Genomic DNA, 19,432 nt, shown 5'->3' on the forward strand with positions numbered 1-19,432 from the left:
ATAAGATGGAAGTTCTGAGAGATGCTGACTCAAGGACTAAGTCTCTATTTAGAGTTGCATCTCACAATGGAGAGAGGTATATTTAGTGAATTTATCTTGGTTCAAAATAATCAATTTGTCAGAACTTCTAAATCTTTATCTAATATCCCATGAATTACCATGGATGAGGATCATTTTTTTCTGATCATTATTGGTGATTTCAAGTTGGTAGAGAATGACATTCAATGTGCCCAAGCGCTATCTTTATTGCAATATAATGTGCATTTATTGAGGACTACATGTCTCTTACGTAAAATTTGGTATTGTTTCCTTTATGATAGCCTTTTTGTTCTTTCCAAAGTGGCGTTTAAACAGTTTTTGTCTTTCTGTACTTTCAACTGTAGCCATTTGATATATTTTCTCGGGCTCCTTACTGGAATACACCCCGAGGAGCTGCCCCTAGAATGAGATGGAGAAAGTACCATAGGTTTCTATTCCATTTATCTTTCTTTCTAAGCAGCCCAGCCTTATTATTTTTTGATGTGGGCCCCATCATTCCTTCCAAATTTAAGGATTGTAGGGTTGAGGACCACCTCTTCTTATGAATTTTTTTTATTTCCTCTTAATGTTTCGAGCCACTGTCTCTTCAAGCCCTTCTAGCTGTTCATGGACTTTTGCTAGTTTTAGCCAGTGGATTTCGAAAGAAAAGTTGTTGACAAAAGCCTGGGTTAGGTCGGAAAAGTATTCAGTTGCCACCACCTCTTAAGCACACCCATCGGTATTGAGCTAATTGGCTTTTCTGCTTGTATTCTCTTTTAAAATTTTCTTTTAATTGTATAAATCCCTTTTTGATTAGATCTGTTCCTTGTTTTGACTGAGGAAGGGGGCCGGCGTGTACATGTTTAAAATAGAAATTCCTTAACATTAGGTTGATAAAAATTTTCTCAACCAATTCCATAAGTCGAGCCTCGCATACCGCCCAATTTTTTTCTTTGGCTATTGATGATCCTGCCATGCTCTTTCACTGACATCGGATGATCTAATACGGCTTCTTGTACTAATTTCTCCTTACTCATTATGAGTAACTTTAGCCTCACATACGATACACCCAATTTTTTCCTTTGGATATTGATAACCCTGCCATGTGATTTCACTGATGTCGGAGGATATAACCCCAACTTCTTGTACTAATTTCTCCTTCCTCATTACTAGTTTTTCTTTTTGTTTTTTAATTTTTGAATTCACGTGACATTTGAATTTCTTTTTGTTGACAGGGTAATGGACATGATTAAAACAGGATAAAATAAACCATTTAATTTTCATGATGATTACTCCCCAGTTCATCTTTCCTTCGAATTTTCATTTGCTAGTTAGTTTACATCTGCTTAATGCAGCTTTACTATTTTTGTGCGACGTCTTTGCAGTTTAAGGGGTCCACTCCATATTCTTGCCGGAATAAAATATACTAAAGAATTAAGAAGGTGCAAATAAGCTGTCCTGATTGTGAAGCTGAAGTTGAACCTGAATGGGGCTTTGAATCTGGATCTGATACGTACAGTTTTTTGCGTCTGGAAGTTGCAGAACTCATAATGGTATGTCACATGAACAGCAAAGTTGTCTTCTTGTGATTCCAACAAAATTATGTGGAACTGGTTACAAGTAACAAGAACTTGTCTAAGCCCTGGAGATCTGAAATTATTTACTCAAAAGGAAAATTATAATTTTACTGTCATATCCTGATTTTTCACGCTTTAAAAGTAAGTAAAAATTATTGAATGAAAATATGACTAAAAATTATGGAAAATTTGTGTTTCCCGTAACATGGAAAACATTTGAAGCTCGTGTATGTTTCAAATTATATAGGTGTAGTTGTGCATCCCCAATACAAAGTCAGAAACAGTTTTCACCTTGCATTATGAATCAAAGCACGTGTAGCCATATTGCCGTCCGGCCTTTACTTGCAACCCAACTACTCACCATCCCCCTTGACCTCCCCTCAGGTTTATTTTATTTTCACCATCTCTCTCTGCTTGGGATGGATACTTTGGGGGTGGGGAGAACTTTTTCCATTTTTCCCTTAATTTCACAAAATTTTGGGGACTGACATGTTACATTGTTAACAGGTTAGTGGAATCCCAATGCAATTTTTCCTTTTTTCTAGTTTTAATTTTGAAGGTTTTTGTTTGACACTAATTTTTGTTATGTGCTAGTTTTCCATTATATTTGATATAGATATAGCTTTAGGAGGGTCTAAATAACTTTCCATTATGGACTTTTGCCCCTGTTTAAGACCCCTTTCTCTTGGGAAAATGTTTTTTGGAATATTGATTTTTTTGAAGTACATGGGGTTAAAACCAGAGGGGGGGGGGGTTGTGATTACGTGTATAATTATTTTATGGGTATCTGTGGTTGAAAATGAATTTTGCAAAAATGAGTTTCGGGATGGGGGTCAAACAGGTGCTTTAATTCTTTTTATTTCCTGACATGTGATCCACAAGGTTCAAGATAGCATTTGGATGTATGATCTGTGATTTGTAATCCTGTTACTGTTTGGTAAAGGAAACAGTAATTGTTTGATATTTTGTTTCCAGTGCTTTCCATTATGAACAATGGCATTAAAGTCTTTCAGAGTTATGAAGTTTTATGTACTAATCCTCTTTGATGCTTTTATTAATTTTAGTGTTTTTCATATTGACAGGAGTTATCGGATGGCAGATTTTTCTCCAGATCCTCCCAGTCTTCTTCTAAGCGAAGCAGAAGCCCATCTTGTACTGACAGGCTTATTCATGTAGAATGGAAGGATTTTGATAAGTGCAATGTTTGCCATACGGATGAGGTAAATCTGCTGTCTATTTATGAAAGGGTGAATTTTGTGCTTCCCCCTCTCAAGCTTGAAGTTAGCTATTGCAGTTTATTGATATGTTTTCTTAAAATGTATACTATTGCGTAAATAGGAAGAATTGCATCGAAAAAATACAACTAACTTATTTTGAAAGATGTTGAATGGTTTTATTTGTCATTTTTCTTAATTATCTAGCAAAACTGAATTCCAATAGGTTGGAATCTTCTGATGTTGATTCTTTGTCTCAGGAGTACGAGAATAATTTGTTTCTGCAGTGTGATAAATGCAGAATGATGGTAAGTCTGCATTCTATTCTTTACATTCTCCTGTTTGTAAAAAAGAATAAATTGTTCACTGTGATAGGATGCATCCATACGGCAAATATGCTATTCGTAGGCAAAGAATTGGATACTATGTAAAGAGTTTTCCATTGTCCATTACACCGTTATTGCAATTTTAGAACCAAGCTTTTAGGGAGTTTCCTGCTTCATATGTTTTTGTAAAAGCATGAAGTTACTGTTTTTCTGAACTTTTAATTGAGATCAATAAATGTTGTGTTGCTTCAAGTTGGCATTGCCTCATATTCTTATGGATCAAATAACTTGCTTAATTCCACCTAGCTGGTCTGTGAAACTAAATCCCACTCTGTGGTGGTATTATGGTCTTGTGACTTATATTAATCATATCAGTTTGAGTTAAACTAATTGTCAGTATAATATCTTGTTTATTGTTGCAGAAAGCTTAATAATGCAATAATATACATCTACAAACAATTTTTGTATCTAAACNTGTCAGTATAATATCTTGTTTATTGTTGCAGAAAGCTTAATAATGCAATAATATACATCTACAAACAATTTTTGTATCTAAACAAAACTAATATTCACATTTTTTAATTTTGAAAATTTTGTTCAAATGTCTAGTTGATGTTTGAGCAGCATTTGTCTGAAATTCAAGTTGAAAAGACTTGCCATGGGATCTTAAGGCTTTTCTATCTCTTAAAATATAGATATATTCAGGGCTGCAGTTTTGTTATGATTATCCCCTGTCCTGGTGTATTTTCACTTTCCCATGAGGTTTCATAATATAATTTGTTCTTTTCATCCTCTCCCTTTCATTTTTTTTGCTTTTTCGTGGTACACTTGTAACTTTTTTTTAGGTTCATCCAAGTTGCTATGGGGAACCGGATCATAATAGTGATGTTCCTTGGTTATGCAACTTATGTCGTTTAGGGGCTACTGATAACATTCAATGCTGCCTGTGTCCGCTTTCAGGTAATTAGCATCTTCATTTTCATTTTTTGGATCTTAGAGCTTCCTTTGAATGTATATTTGAGGTATTAACTGTATATGATCATTAAAAACGATATTTGATAGTGTTTCTGATCTTTTAGGAGGTGCTATGAAACGTACTACTGATGGCCGTTGGGCTCATCTCGCTTGTGCCATATGGATACCAGGTTTTTTTCTGAGTTTTCCTATAAATTATTCTGATTGGTTGACTCAATTAGTTTTATTGCAGAAACTTGCTTATCTGATATTAAGAAAATGGAGCCTATTGATGGAATAAGTAGAATAAATAAGGTATATTCTCTTTAATGGTATTTTGCATGTCATTCTTTTGAAAGGCCTTCTATTTGCAAGTTATTTTGTTTACGACTTCTGAAGGTGCACCGTAAGTATCACTTGAAATGTTACTGTATGTACCTTGCTATTAAAAAGGGATAACTTATTTATATATATAGTATGATTAGATGAATTCAACTGAAAAAGAAGCATCAACATGCAAATTGGAGATATTGTGATTGTTTCTTTTTCTCTCTTGGATTATAAAGGACCGCTGGAAGCTGTTATGCAGCATCTGTCACGTTGCTTATGGAGCATGTATTCAGGTTAGGTTTTCCATTGTTCTGTCTGTTGATCTGTTGTCTGCTTATTCATTCTTATTTCACATCTTTTGAATTATTGGATAATAGATTCTTTGTATATTGATGACCACATATGTGCTTAAAGTTATGACAGAAAATGATACTCCCTTTGTTCCGGACTACAATATATTGTTTTATGGGAGAAGATATGCACTGGTCCATAACCCATTCACTTAATAGCTGTATCCTCCATTCTATTTTTTTTTTGGCACTTGCATCCCTACCTAATATTTCTGTAGCAACATAGTTCTTATTGGATGGAATTGTCCAGTTGAGTTGAAGATACAATTCTACCGTAAGAAGCATGGATATGAATACAGACACGTAAATTGGATACATACGATACAATATGGCTACGTTGATACAACTTTTTTGAAAAAAATTAGGATACACCGATACATGTTATAAAATTCAACATAATTTTATTAATATTAAAAAAATTAATACAAAAGCATGGTAATAAAAATAAAATAGAATACTAAAGCACTTTATCTTAATCATTAATTGTCGAAACTTCATTTTCTTCAACATCAATTTCTTCATCATTATTAAAAATAATATTCTCCAACTCTGATTCATCTAATGATAGATTAGCAATTTAAAGTAGTTCAACACGTTCAAAAGTATCAAATGAGTCCCGGCAATGTTCCATATTTTGGATTCTCCTTTTGAACATAGATTTAATTTTCTTAATAAAAGACGCAAATTACTACAAATGTAAATTAATTTTTCAGCTCGTTGTAGAGTTATTTTATTCATTTTCATAGAATGCACAAGAGTACTTATTTTAATTTTTTCAACACTAGATGAAGAAGAAGGTTGCACAAGAAGTTCCAAACCAACTTTTTTGTAGTGAAGGTGCATATGAACCATGAAGTATTGGATAGTATTTGTACAAAAATAGAAAATAATTAAAAAATACTTTTCGGACAAGTATCGATAACAAAAAAAATATTTAAAAAAAAAAAAAACCGGTAGTATCGGAGGAAGAGTGTCGGAGCTTGGATACGTATCGAATATGGGTAGGTAACAAGTTTACAAGTATCAGTGCTTTTTAGATTTTATCCTTTTTTAAGTGTTACTTGACAAAAATGGAAAAATCTAAATAGGAAAAAGGAAAAAATGCAGAAAATTTTCATCTTCCCCAAACTCCCTCATCCCCACCATCTGCCTTTATCGCTCCAACCCTCCACTAACCTTAATCCCATCCCCCCTTTCCCATGATCATAATGGAGAGGGGCGTGTCCTAAATTTGCAGTAAGAATATTTTGGAAGAAGACTTCTTGCACTAGAGATGGATTGAAATCTGCTCCCTTGTGAAAACCTGCAAGTGCCAAAATTTAGAATCGGATGCATGTACTTTGATCAAATATAACAAGCTTACCGAGTTTTCTTACATTCGATAGCTATGGAACTAAGCTTTGTAGCATGCAATCCACCTACTGGCAATCATGCAACTCCAATAATGAAAACATCCCGAGTGAAATTCATTCGATAGATTAGCTCAATTCTCAATCGAACCTGTGTAATGGAAAGTAACGAATAAAGCACGCTTACTATCATAGCTGATTAAATCATTTGCAGCTAGAAGAATAACAATGAAATGGGTGAAAGTAACAAGTTACCACTTGTTTAACACATCATGGTTCTTCAAGCATTAGATCTGTTTCTGTTAAAGGAATCTCAGCATACCGGATATTCCTGTAAAGATCAACAGTTTTTGCTGTTTGGGATTAGAAAACAGTACAAGAGATAAATTTTCGATAATAGATGTGAAAAAGGTAAGTAATTTGATGAATTCTTTTCCAAAATAAAAATCTATGAGGGTGAATATGGTGGCTACAGCGGTGGTCGGGCTTGGTGGTAGCTCCAATGCAGGGGCTGATGGTTGGGTGAGAGTGGGTGAGGTGTGATGGAGAAGGTGAAATGGTATTCATTTTTTTTTTTTTATTATTATTATATGATGGTGGAAAAGAGTTTATAGTGTTTTGATACTTTTGACCCTCAAAGGATATAGCATGAGAGTCTCACTTGTGTATTTGACAGCTGTTAGGATGGAGTTCGTGAACTGTGGACTGTACTGCTAAATTGAGGACATAAATTTCAAAATAAATAGAATGAGGACTAGTTTGCTATTAAGTGAATAGGTTGGGGACTAATGCTGCAATTATCCCTTATTGTTTCTTTTGCCTGGCAATAGGAGTTGCTACAGATACTTCCCTAGTCTTTTAGTTTGAGATGACCAACCTTCAAGTTTTTTACATTCAACAGATGAAAAACACGCTCCATATGATTCTAGGATGGTCTAAACCTAATATGAATCATCATGACCACACACGTACTTATGTTCAGTACTGCATTTATTGGAAATGTTGCTTTTGACCTATCATTTCTTCAACGAGTCATTGTGATCACACATGTACTTGTGTTGAGTCCATTTATTAAAAATGTTGCTTTTTTGGATTTGACTTGGCATTTCTTCTACAAATAGAGCTTTAATGTTGAGGCAACATTAGTCTCTTAGTTTAATTCCTTCTCTCTATCTTTTTTTTTTTAGGCAATCAAATACTTTATTAATCAAAGGATAATACACTTATTATCAATTTAAACCAAAAAGGAACATGAAATTGGGCTACCCGTCTATGTGATTAGTAGCCGCAGTATTAAACCAATTATACAATATTAAATAAAACAATTCTCCAATCTATCGATCATCAGCGGCTGCTTCTCTCTCTACATACACCATGCGATGCAACCAAAATAAGGTCTCATACAAGTAGGGCTGGGCAAAACCCAACCCAACCCGATTGATTTGGGTTGGTTTTTTACGTTCAATTGGGTTGGGTTGGGTTGGGTTGGATTTCGGGTTATGATTTAAAACCCAATCCGATGAATTAAAAAAAATAATATCCAAGATGAAAAAAAAACCTAAATAAAAACAATAGTAAAGATATGAAAAGGACTTAAAATTTATAAACGTCCATTTTTTTTTTTATATAGATTGATTCCTATAAACATAATTTACAAATGAAATGTTATTTCATAATAAAGTAAAAATTAAGAAGATGATGATGAAATGAATAAATTCCAAAAAATTGTAAATAATAATAATAATAATAATAAATACTTCATAAATTTTAAACTTATTTATAAATCATTTTTCAAAAAGATTTCCTTACATAGGTATTTTAAAAGAAATAAAAAAATCAGAGATTTTCAAGTAATTTCAAACTTTAAAAATTTATCTAAATTTTAAAAAAATATAATCGAATTCAACTTTAATTGGACTGAAGCCCAAACCGACCAACCCAAACCAACTCAAACTTAATTGGATTGGCTTTAAATGAAAACGACCATGTTGGGTTGGGTTTGGGTTGGGGAAAAAATCGACCCAACTCAACACATGCCCACCCCTACATAAGCTTGCTATTCGTAAAGTCTGCAAATGTTTCAAAGGTTTGGGGCTTTTGTTGCAATTTTCTCTAAAATTATTGTAAGAGTGAATATTTAAAAATACCCAGTAAGATACGTGCAGTTTCCATACATAATTATGCATAACAAATAAATAAATACTTCATACCATTCTTCTCTTATAGATTATATCAGTGACCAAGCGACACCGATATTAGGTTCTCTTAAATTTTCAAAAGATTTCATATCTCTTATTAACGAATCCCGAAGGTCTACTAGCATAAAAATATTTTGCCTTGATTTTGAAAGGTTGGAAAGAATAAAATTTTGCACATAAAAATTCTCTTATTTTTCTATAATCTTTCCTCCTCTCTCTACCATGGCTCCTTTATTTTCTGTTGTGAAATAATGAGAATTAATGCAGTATTTATAATTGGAATTCTCAATTAAGTTTGTATGCAACTAGAATTGAAAAATTGTGCAATACAAAGAATTTGGATACGAATCGGTTTCAAACGGTAGAGTTAGTAGTATACTCTACTATTGGTTTCCTGGTACAATTATCCCATTGAAAATAGGACATGTGACCAACTTGGACTTGGTCTGAAAAATAGATATTTGAATTGTACTACACTATTGGTTTCATACCAAACAAAAATCACGTGTGTTAGGAATTAAAAGAGAAAAAGAATTTTATTTAATTAATATTGCAAGCCCCCTACCAACTCCATAACTTATTATTTTTTTAATCGGATTTAACTTGATGTAGTTTAATCCAAAATAATTTTTTCTCGTGTTGAAGTCTTCTAATTAATTACGAGTTACAAAAAGAGTCCAATATTGATATAATAAAATCTGCCCTATCAAAATCTAATTATTTGACCCGAAAATATAAGAATTTAAGATATATTTCACTTTAGTCGCTCAATTTCAAAATATAAATATATAGCATATAGAATAAATAAATTTTATTTTATAAAATATTTGGAGCGTTACAATATTTAAGATATCATTCACCATAGCAGATGACACCGAAGCAATACAGTACAAAAAAGGAAATCCTGCACTTTAACGGTTGATCTCCATACCAACAATCATCTCAAGAACTGGTAGTATTAACGTTCCCCACCACAAAAGTCAATCTATATCGAAAGCCACTACCCTCGCCGGATATACCGCCACAAAATCACCTCATAAGATCTACGACCCTCGATTAAGCACCATTCCCTCTCCATAATTCTATATTAGGCACCTATTATTTCTCTCCAAAAACTCCCCTCCACTCCGAATCCAACAAAGCTTTATTAAATAATACAAGCTCATCAATCTGAGCCCCCAACCTTATGGGAGAACAAACTACTCCCCAATTAATCAAATGAAATTTCCTCTCCCTTAATCCTCCCCAAAGAAACTCCCCTTAAATCCTTTCTAATCTTTTTCCCAGTGCATTAGGAATGTGAAACAATGACAAGAAATAAGTGGGAAGATTTGAAAGAGTGGACTTAATGAGAGTAACACAGCCTTCCTTTAAGAGTTACATACGATTCCAACTCATTAGCCTTCTCTACACCCTTTCCACAATACTGTTCCAAATATGTATGCTTTTAGACATGCTCTAAAGGGAGCTGAAGATATGATATAGGCAGTTGCACATCCCTGCAATCCAATAAAACAGTCAAATCCTCTACGTTATCAACCCCTCTCAATGTGATAGTCTTAGATTTTCTCAAATTTATATTCAATCTAGATACAGCTTCAAAGAATAGAAGCAAACGACGAAGGTTCCTAAATTACTCAATATTTGCATCATAGAAGATCAGCATACCATCTGCAAATAACAAATGGGATACCTCTAATTGATCAATCATAAAGCCCCATAACAAACTCTAGCATAGCTTTTTCAAGCATCTTTCTGAAGGCCTCCATTACAATAACAAACATTAATGGAGACAAAAGATCTTCTTGCCTCAATCCTCCACTACTCTGGAAGTAACTCTCAGGAGTGCCTTTCACCAAAATTGAGAAAGAAACTGTAGACACAAAACTAAATCCATTGGCACCACTTATTCTCGAAACCATATCGCCTAAGCATATACAAAAGGAATCCCCAGTTTACGTGATCATAAGCTTTCTGAATATCCAGCTTACGTAACATTCATGGAACCCCTTGACGCAGTCATAAGTCAATGCATTCATTTGCTATAAGTATGGAATCTAGAATCTAGTGCCTTTTGACAAAAGCATTTTGAAACTTAGATCCTACTTTTCCTGCACCTCCTATAATCTATTCGCTTGAATCTTTCGTAAGAATCATGTATACCCCACTCACTAAATTAATAGGACGAAAGTTCTTAATATTTGGCACTCTTGATTTCTTAGGAATTAGCACGATAAATGTAGCATTAGAACTTCTCAAGAATCTGCCACACTAAAAGAAATAAGGACATCCACAATGTCCAGTCGCACCACTTCCCAACAAGCTTTATAGAGTGAGAGAATCCATCCAGTCCTGGAACTTTGTCATTGTTGGATTTTATGCGCAATAATAAAGAGATGAAATAAAGAAATCAACGCAAGAATTTATGTGGTTTGGCAGTGTGTGCTATGCTCCCCTTAGGCATCGGCTTATTTGATCCAGAGAACCCGTGTTTCACTCTGTATAAGTCACATACACAACAGTCATCATTCTGGACACTAGCTCCCTAATTTCATCGTCGCCAAATGGTCTTTCTAACAAACTAACATCCTCATTAATAGTAGAAAAATCTAACCCTTCCAACTCTTGCCTTATGTCAAACTACTCCCGATAAAGATTTTGATTGAAACTTATCATTTTGGTCCTGATATTCTGTGGGTCCTCATAAGTATCCCCATCTACCTCTAACATAGTGATAGAATTGTTGCGTGTTGGAATTAACGACCCTGTGGAAAAACTGGGTACATTTGTCCCCCTTCTTTCAACCACCTTACCCTCCCTAGATTTATAGCGCCAAGCGATCTCTTCCATCTCTACCAACCTATTCAACTCCCTTTAATTCATTACGTCTTTTCCTCTCATCCCCACCAATCCTCGACTCTTCTCCTTTCTATCCAACTTTTCTATATATGAAAGACATTGATTTTTAAGACAGCTAACATCTTCCACCACCTCCTCATTCCACCTCTTTAGATTGCCTTTGAAGGCCTTCAATTTCCGATCCAACACATAACTGGGAGACACCCTGTAATCATAGGAGGGCCACCAAGTCCGTACTCGCTCCCCAAAACCTTCTACTTTTAGCTACATTTTCTCAAACCTAAAGGCCTTCTTTCAATACACCTTACATTACAAATAACGAAATAGGGAAGTGATTTAAATACATCCTCCTCAATCTCCTTTGAGTGACCTCTGGGTACTTAGCCTCCCATTCCCTACATACAAAAAATCGATCTATTTGGGAGAGAATAGGTTGGTCTTGATTAGATGACCAACTCCCAAACATAGGCAGGTCCACTAACATGTTCTCTCTAATAAAATCTAAAAAGTCCTCCATAGCTCATGTTAATCTCCTACTATACCTTTTAGTAGGAAATCGAACCATATTAAAATCATCCCCGATACACGTTTGGAGGTTCCAGCAAGGTATCATACCAGCCAACTCATCCCACAATCCACCTCTATTCTCATCAACATTAGGCCCATAAACTCCAATAAACATCCAACAAAATCTATCCCCAATATTTGTAAACGAAAGCGATAGAAAAAATAGCCCTACGCTAATCTCCTCCATGTCAAAAACTCTAGTGTCCCAATGACTAGCACACCTCTTGAAGCTCTCGATGACCCTACAAACTAATAGCAGACATGCTACCCCCATAAGCAACTCACAACAGCCCTAGAAAGACCTCCAACTTTGTTTCTTGTAAGCATATAAGGTCTGCCTACAAATCTCCTTAACAGATTTCGAACACCTAACATTTTCCCAACTTCATTAAGCTCCCTCACATTCGAACTAATTATTTTTGGAATCATTTTAATGCTCCGTCATCCCAACCCATTAGCCCTCTTCTTGACTCTCTACCTTTGATGTCATAATTAACCGAGTATTCTAGCCGTTTAAGCTCACGATCACCTTTTCTTTTTGTCTTACCTCCCGGTGTACCCATCCCCTGTCTCCTACTAGCCTCCAGTTGCTAAAATAATTGCAAGAGCCTATTGTCATACGCATCACAAGACACATCTGTCATCTTTTTGAAGTCCAGAATTTTTTGAAGTGCCCAATTTTACAGTGGAGATCTAACTTCAAATGCCCTAACTTTCGTTATCTCCTCAGCATAAATAAGGACATAGTACTCTTCCGTCACTTGTTCTACATCACCGTCTATATCCCTCTTCTTGACGCCATAAATCCATACCACCAATTTTAGAGACTTAGATTATCTCTTACAGTAAGTGTTCACTACCATAATTGTTGAGCCTGTCACCCTTTGCTATTTCTCTGTTGTCGAAGTTGAACTTTCTGCCAATACAATTCTGGTCTATTGCTCAATAGCAGACACTAATCCCTTTACAGGCGGATTCGTGTTCAATGCACCCGCAATTGTAGAACAATTGTCTCTATTCGCATCCAGTATCCCCTAAATCCAGATTCATCATACCTGGCTCCCCTACTTTAGCCCAACGTTCCACCTCTCGATATGCATCGATCATGGGTTTTTTCATACCTATATGTCCCCACTATCTCAATCCAATCTTCATCACCAGAGGAAATCATCGCTTCATTTCGCACCTAAGACTTACCACGGAGTTTATCTACCACCTGCTTTTCTTTAGTTTGGGCCCATACCGATGAAAATTCCTTAGAATCCAAGTTCCCTACATGTTTTCCATTGGTTGGAGACTCATCTAATCCCATCCCACACTTATGGCAGTAAGTCTTCCTGGAGCCCTCTACAGACCCACTTTCCACTTCCTTATTCACTTAATCTGATTTCCCTTTCAACGTCTGGATACAGGCCTTTCTTTTAGCACTAGGATCATTCCTCTCATCTAATGCCATTTCTTTATGCAATAGCACCTGCTGATCTGCGTTTTGCAAAGCCTATAGGTTTGCTGTAACTCCGGCATAAGTCATTCCTTGTCGGCTCCCTTCATCAACTGTTCGACGCTTAACCTTATCTCCGACAACAAATGAATCGACAACTGCCTTAAATGCGTGAAACTGATGCCCATCCCTTTCCATTCACACCTTCCGACACCATTGCAACTCCCTTTAGACTCGTCTCTCCTTACTGTGCTATCATCAAATACCTACAATGACTGTTTGTACAACGTGTACCAAAAAGCTTGGGAAAGCTCATTAAACTTAGCAACGAAATCCTCCAACTTACCGGCCCCCTCAACTAAACCACCAGGCACCATACCACCCCATGCAAATTGCTTATGATATCTTCGATCCCCATTGCATTAGCTTAACAATACCTGAGACGTTAACAAACACTACGGACTCCTTCGCCTCAATTCCAAAGCGAGACCATCAAACCAGTAGCATAAGGCTGTTTTTCCATGATTTTGTGCCAATGAAGCAGCTGACGATAGAACAAGCGGTCGGGATGCCCTCGTTTATGCTGTACATTTACATTTTAGATGGATAAATTTGGCTCTGGTCAAGAGATAATGGGGGCAATTAGTTCAGTTATTTGATAAGGAGCAATGTTATGCATAGTTAGCTCTTTGCACCCACATGCATACATTGTATCACTCAATTTTTCGATGTAAACGTACTTTTTTGTTTTTGTTATTATTGTTTGTTGAAAATATTATTCTTCATTGCCATTTTTGCAGTGCTCAAATAATAAATGTCATGTAGCTTATCATCCTCTTTGTGCACGTGCTGCTGGCTTTTGCCTTGAGGTATCAAGTTCTCTTATATTCGCAGAAACATAGGTCTGGGTGAATAATTCCATTCTATACGAGCATTTGCTATCTGTACGGTTATATATTTGCTTGTTAGTTAATAACTGCTAATATTTATTTATTTTTTTCTTACAAATTCTTCTACTTTCTGTTTTGTCTAGCCTGTGTATGAGGATAGTCTAGATATGATTCATTTTGATGAGGATGAGGATGATCAGTGCATTCGGCTACTTTCCTACTGTAGGAGACATGGGCCCACATCCAAAAAACGTTTGTTTTCTAATGAGCAGTTTGGTCTAAATGCTTGTGAACATGCAACCTACACTCCTCCATTAAATCCTACAGGCTGTGCTCGCACTGGTGTGCTTTCATTTTCAAATTTTCCCATTGTTATAATATCCTGGATTACCTTAACTTATATATTAATGCTTGTAAAGGTGGTGGTTCAACTGCATAATTTATGTATGGATTGCGCACACTACTTTTTCATTCTACACTTTATTTTGTTGGGGTTTATTTTTAATTTAATGAGGAAAAAGCTAGGAAACTGGTGATAAGATATTAAAAGAAGTAGAATGGGGAAGTGAGAAAATGTTGAAAGCAAAAGGAAGAAAGAGAGGAAGAACTTAAGAGTTTATGAGAGCTTAGTAAAGTTATGAAGTCTCTCACTTAATGATAACACAAAGAATATTAATTGAATACAGATTCTTCCAGAGCTTTTATTTTATTTTTTTAAAGTTTACAACGCTTTGCAATTCAGTTCACTCTTGAGAAGATCTGTCACTTCATCTATTTCTTTGGAATTCTTTTTCATATCATTCCAAGTACTTCTGTAACTATTAAGGGTTTTAAGCCAAAACAGTTCACTTGCTCTACTGCCTGATTATCTTGCAATGCTAATATAAAAAGCTAAGGTGATAGTGACTTTAGCCTTAATGAAGGATTGTGGCAATATAAGTTCTAGCTTTACTGCTTAATTCTTTTTCAAGGCTATGCTAAAATGCTTCGGGCATGGCAACTAGAAGTTGGCTTCTTATGAGATTCTGAATTCCTCACTATAGTTAAAAAAGGAGATAGAAACCAACTGGTGGAAGTCTCTGGCCTCTCAATATAAAGTGTAGAAAATTACCTGTTAAATTGATAGCCTAGATATTCAGTTGGTAAAAATGTGCATGTTCAACATGTGCCAGAGTTTGTTAAGTGGTAATGGATGCTTATTTGGGCTTTATTTTCTCTTCTGATTGCTTGCTTGTTCCCTTGGCTTTTCAGATTTTATTTATGCATTGATTCACCAGTCACCATATTTGATATTCTTACTTTTACCTGCTACTCTAAATCATAGTACATATTTCTGTCATTGTGGATATCTGATTTCTATTTGACTTTGTGGATAGAGCCCTATAATTGTTTCGGAAGGCGAGGGAGACAGGAACCTGATGTCCTTGCTACAGCTTCATCAAAGCGCTTGTATGTGGAGAACAAACCATACTTGGTTGGTGGCTACAGCCCCCATATGTCCTTCAGGAACAAAATATCAACCATTGCTCTTGCTGGTTCAAAGTATTCTAATGACCTTCAGAAGCTAAAAACTTCTCAACTCGATTCATTTAGGAATTTTCTTTCAATGGCTGAGAAGTACAAATATATGAGGGAAACCTTTAAAAAGAGGCTGGCATTCGGTAAATTTTTGCACGTATTAACGCTATTTTGGTTTTAATCTGTTGTTGCTTTAATACTTCTATTTATCATATTTTTAGTTGGAGAGATGGAGAAATTATCTAGTTATTTTGTAAAATTAGTTGTACTTCGTTCCCAAAATGAATGAAGTGATAGAGCGTGTAGAATCGAGCATGATTTTGTCCAACTTGACCGCAGCTCTAAAATTCCCTGTGGGATGCTTTTATGTTGTATACAACTTATGACAAATATTTTTCTGCTTTTGCACTGTTTCCTGCATGGTTTAATTTGCATAATGTCTTTATTAGCTTCTCCACAGACGAATTCCCCCATTGTTTACTCATTCTAGTCTTCCTTGGTTCTCATTGACTTCTTTCTGTCTTACCACCGTCCACTGTACAATGGATTTGTCTAGTTCGTCTAGTTGTGTCTCATGGTCAAAGTTGTTCTGATTGCTTATGATTACATGTTAAGTTTGGCTGGTTTTTTCTTCTTTTGGTAAATGCTACTCTGTTTTCTTCATTGTAGCTGTAATCATAAATATTGGATACCGTTATTCTATTTTCTGCCTGCCTATACATCTTTTCACAGTGGCACTACAATCTTTATTCTCGTTACTGTCATTTCCATATCATCAGTTTGAAATTCAATGGTTCCTCATTCTTGGAATTGATCTGTCACTGGTGCCATGTAATATTTGAAATAAGGAAAACATCTGTGTATCTCTCATAGTTTTCCGCTTATACATCTCAGCATATATTAATTTAAGCTGGTGACCAGTACATCTTAATCTTAGTTGTTCTCTTCATTGTTGGTTTATTAGCTCCTCCTATTGAAATTGCAGTCATCTATCTGCCAGTTCAAGTTTTAATATTTTGAACGGATAGGATCTTGATATTTATTATTGTAATGAGTATGATAAAGGATTTGATTAGATTATTAGTTTCCATGGAAGCGTTGAAATTGCGTAGTATTTATATATCTTTCTTTACCTTAAGAATCTGGAGTACTTTTGCTTTATCAAGTAAATAGTTTCAGTACTCTACAATTCATGCAATGCCTTTTTTACTCGATATCTTTACCTCTATGCCAGTATCTTATTCACCTTATTTCACGATCTTTAACTGGGAGAAGCTTAAAAACAAGTGATCTTGTTTTCGTTGATTGATGTGTGTCTGTGTTATCTTTGTTTTTTCTTTATTTCTGCGAGAAAATGTGAAGGTATGCTTTGCTGCATTTGTTTTCTAGACTTATGTCTGATGGCAGATAATCATGTTACTGATGCATTAATAGGGCCTCAAAAATATTTCCTATCAACCTGGCTTCGTATAGCCTTTTGTCCCTCTCTGTGATGATATGTTCATCGCCAAATAAGAACATTTGAGTTCAATTCCATACATTAGATTTGAAATTTTTTTATGTTATTAAAGTCACATCTCTTTTAGAACTCCTTTTTTTTTTTTTCCTGGTTTGTCCTTAAAGGTTTGTCATTTTATATCTATTGTGTCATTAACCTTTGAGAATGTTGTTGAATTCAGGTAAGTCTAGTATACATGGTTTTGGCGTCTTTGCTAAATGTCCACATAGAGCTGGAGACTTGGTAAATGGATTTAATCACCACTTATTTGATACAACTTTTCAACAATAAAACACTAAGATTTTTTATTTTTATTGTACTATACAGGTGATTGAATATACTGGTGAACTTATTCGACCTCCAGTAGCTGACAGGAGAGAATACTTGATATACAATTCATTAGTTGTAAGCACTTTGTATTGTTTGATGGTTACCTTGTGTATTCACCTTTTTGCATTTGGCATCCCTGGAACCTTGTTTGTTTAGTTTATGGGCAGTGAAAATGCTCCAATGTAGCTATACTACACCAGTAAGGCTCCTTGTGTCCTTCAGGAGGCATTCTTGGTCCTCTGATTATTGAATATGTGTGTATCTGTTGAATAGTCTGGTATTTATTTATTTTTTCTTATCTAAACACTCTTGCTATAAATGCTCTGTAAGGATCTGTACGAGTACATACCAGACAATTGATATATTCATGTAGTGATTTTATGACTTGCACGTCTCTCTGTTCTTCAATATTAAAGGGCGTTTGGGTCCTTTCTTTGTTGTATACTTCGTTATATTGATTTGGACACTGATTGGATTTTTTAGCTTTTGATGCTGACTTCAAGGATAAGGAAAGCTGTGGGAAATATTTTAACAATTTTCTTTGCTTCAGGGTGCTGGAACTTATATGTTCCGAATTGATGAAGAACGTGTTATTGATGCCACAAGGGCAGGAAGCATAGCAACTTTGATTAACCACTCATGTGAAGTATGTTAGAGAAGATTTACCACTACTATTGAAATAATATCCTTTTTTCCAGAAATGACTTTCTACCATGCTTTAGATAGTAGGTTCCTTGCTGATAATGAATGAAAACATTTTTTGAACTAATGTCAACAGAAACAGAGTTTTTTGTGTGTATGGGGCGATCTATTACCTACAACCTTTCGTTGTTGGTGTATTTTGTGCAAGTATTTGTTGTTTCTGATGTTAAAGACCAACTTCAAATAAATAAATGTGTTCCCTCTCTAACAACTTAAGCTTTTACATGAGTTGGTCTTGCATCTGCTTATGGAAATTTGAACTCTTTTTAAGTTGTCTATGGGATGCTTTTGCTGTGTTGGGTGTCTTCTATTTCTATGAACTTACATCCTTAGAATTCCTAGTATCCAGGAGAACGGGCTGGGTTTTTGTTTTGCAAGCACCCTATACCCCTGCTATTTACTTAGTTTACATTTGGTTGTGTTGTTTTGTTCATCATGGGACGTTTACATGAACGGGTGGACAGTGGTAACTTTTGCCACTGGGTTTTTGTTTTGCAAGCACCCTACACCCCTGCTATTTAGTTAGTTTACATTTGGTTGTGTTGTTTTGTTCATCATGGGACGTTTACATGCTCTGTTCTGTTTGCAGCCAAATTGCTACTCGAGGGTCCTAACTCTCAACGGTGATGAGCATATTATCATATTTGCCAAAAGAGAAATTAAACAGTGGGAAGAACTAACATATGATTACAGGTTTCCCATTTAGTTATATGCACTATTTCATCTTTGTCTACAAGAGCTAACTTTCAGTTGTTTATGCTGCAGGTTATTCTCAACTGATGGACATCTTGCTTGTTACTGTGGCAACCTTAGATGTAGAGGTGTAGTGAATGACACCAAAGCTGAGGAACGGGCAGCGAAGATATATGCACCCATCAGTGAATTGAAAGGGTTGTAAGGAGAGTGAGATGTTAGCAAGTCGTTGAATCATTGCTTGTTTTAATGTTGTGCAGAAGCTTTTCTATTGAAATATGGTCTCTAATAGCACAAATTTATCTCAGAGGCAGATATTTTATTGCTTCCAACTCTCCTAACTATTAAAAGAGGTGCTTTTGCCTGAGATATTATTTCATTTATTAGGCATTAGCATAGAGGGAGAGATGCTTTAAAATACTTGTTATTTTAGTTTGTTTTGTTTTCTTCAGCTACTGACTAAATGTTGGTAGAAATGCAGGATTTTGTGAAGTTGAATTGATTGTTTTATTTTTACATCACAATTTCTTTAGTCTTGATTGTACATTTAGCTTTTTGGGAGCTAAATGGAATAGGTCTTCATAGTTAAAAACTGAACGAAAATTGTTGACCGAATGT

General features: G+C 35.3%; 1 protein-coding gene across 1 annotated transcript; it reads left to right on the plus strand.

Annotated features, from left to right (window-relative positions):
* Positions 1-19,330, plus strand: LOC111376577 (histone-lysine N-methyltransferase ATX2-like). Its single transcript, XM_022999544.1, has 16 exons — positions 1-76; positions 1,404-1,571; positions 2,678-2,815; positions 3,070-3,117; positions 3,981-4,095; positions 4,215-4,280; positions 4,343-4,404; positions 4,656-4,712; positions 13,984-14,052; positions 14,217-14,415; positions 15,450-15,734; positions 17,271-17,332; positions 17,417-17,494; positions 17,970-18,065; positions 18,711-18,814; positions 18,887-19,330. The coding sequence occupies exons 2-16, from the start codon at positions 1,569-1,571 to the stop codon at positions 19,017-19,019; spliced, it is 1,515 nt and encodes a 504-aa protein (XP_022855312.1). The 5' UTR covers positions 1-76; positions 1,404-1,568; the 3' UTR covers positions 19,020-19,330.
* Positions 19,331-19,432: the final 102 nt, after the last annotated feature.

The sequence above is a fragment of the Olea europaea genome, unplaced genomic scaffold, assembly GCF_002742605.1.
Source record: "Olea europaea var. sylvestris unplaced genomic scaffold, O_europaea_v1 scaffold1521, whole genome shotgun sequence".
NCBI lineage: Eukaryota > Viridiplantae > Streptophyta > Magnoliopsida > Lamiales > Oleaceae > Olea > Olea europaea.

Coding starts and splice junctions, on each gene's coding strand:
- LOC111376577 (XM_022999544.1), top strand. Junction 3,118..3,980: donor GTGATAAATGCAGAATGATG/GTAAGTCTGCAT, acceptor ACTTTTTTTTAG/GTTCATCCAAGTTGCTATGG. Junction 4,713..13,983: donor CTTATGGAGCATGTATTCAG/GTTAGGTTTTCC, acceptor CCATTTTTGCAG/TGCTCAAATAATAAATGTCA.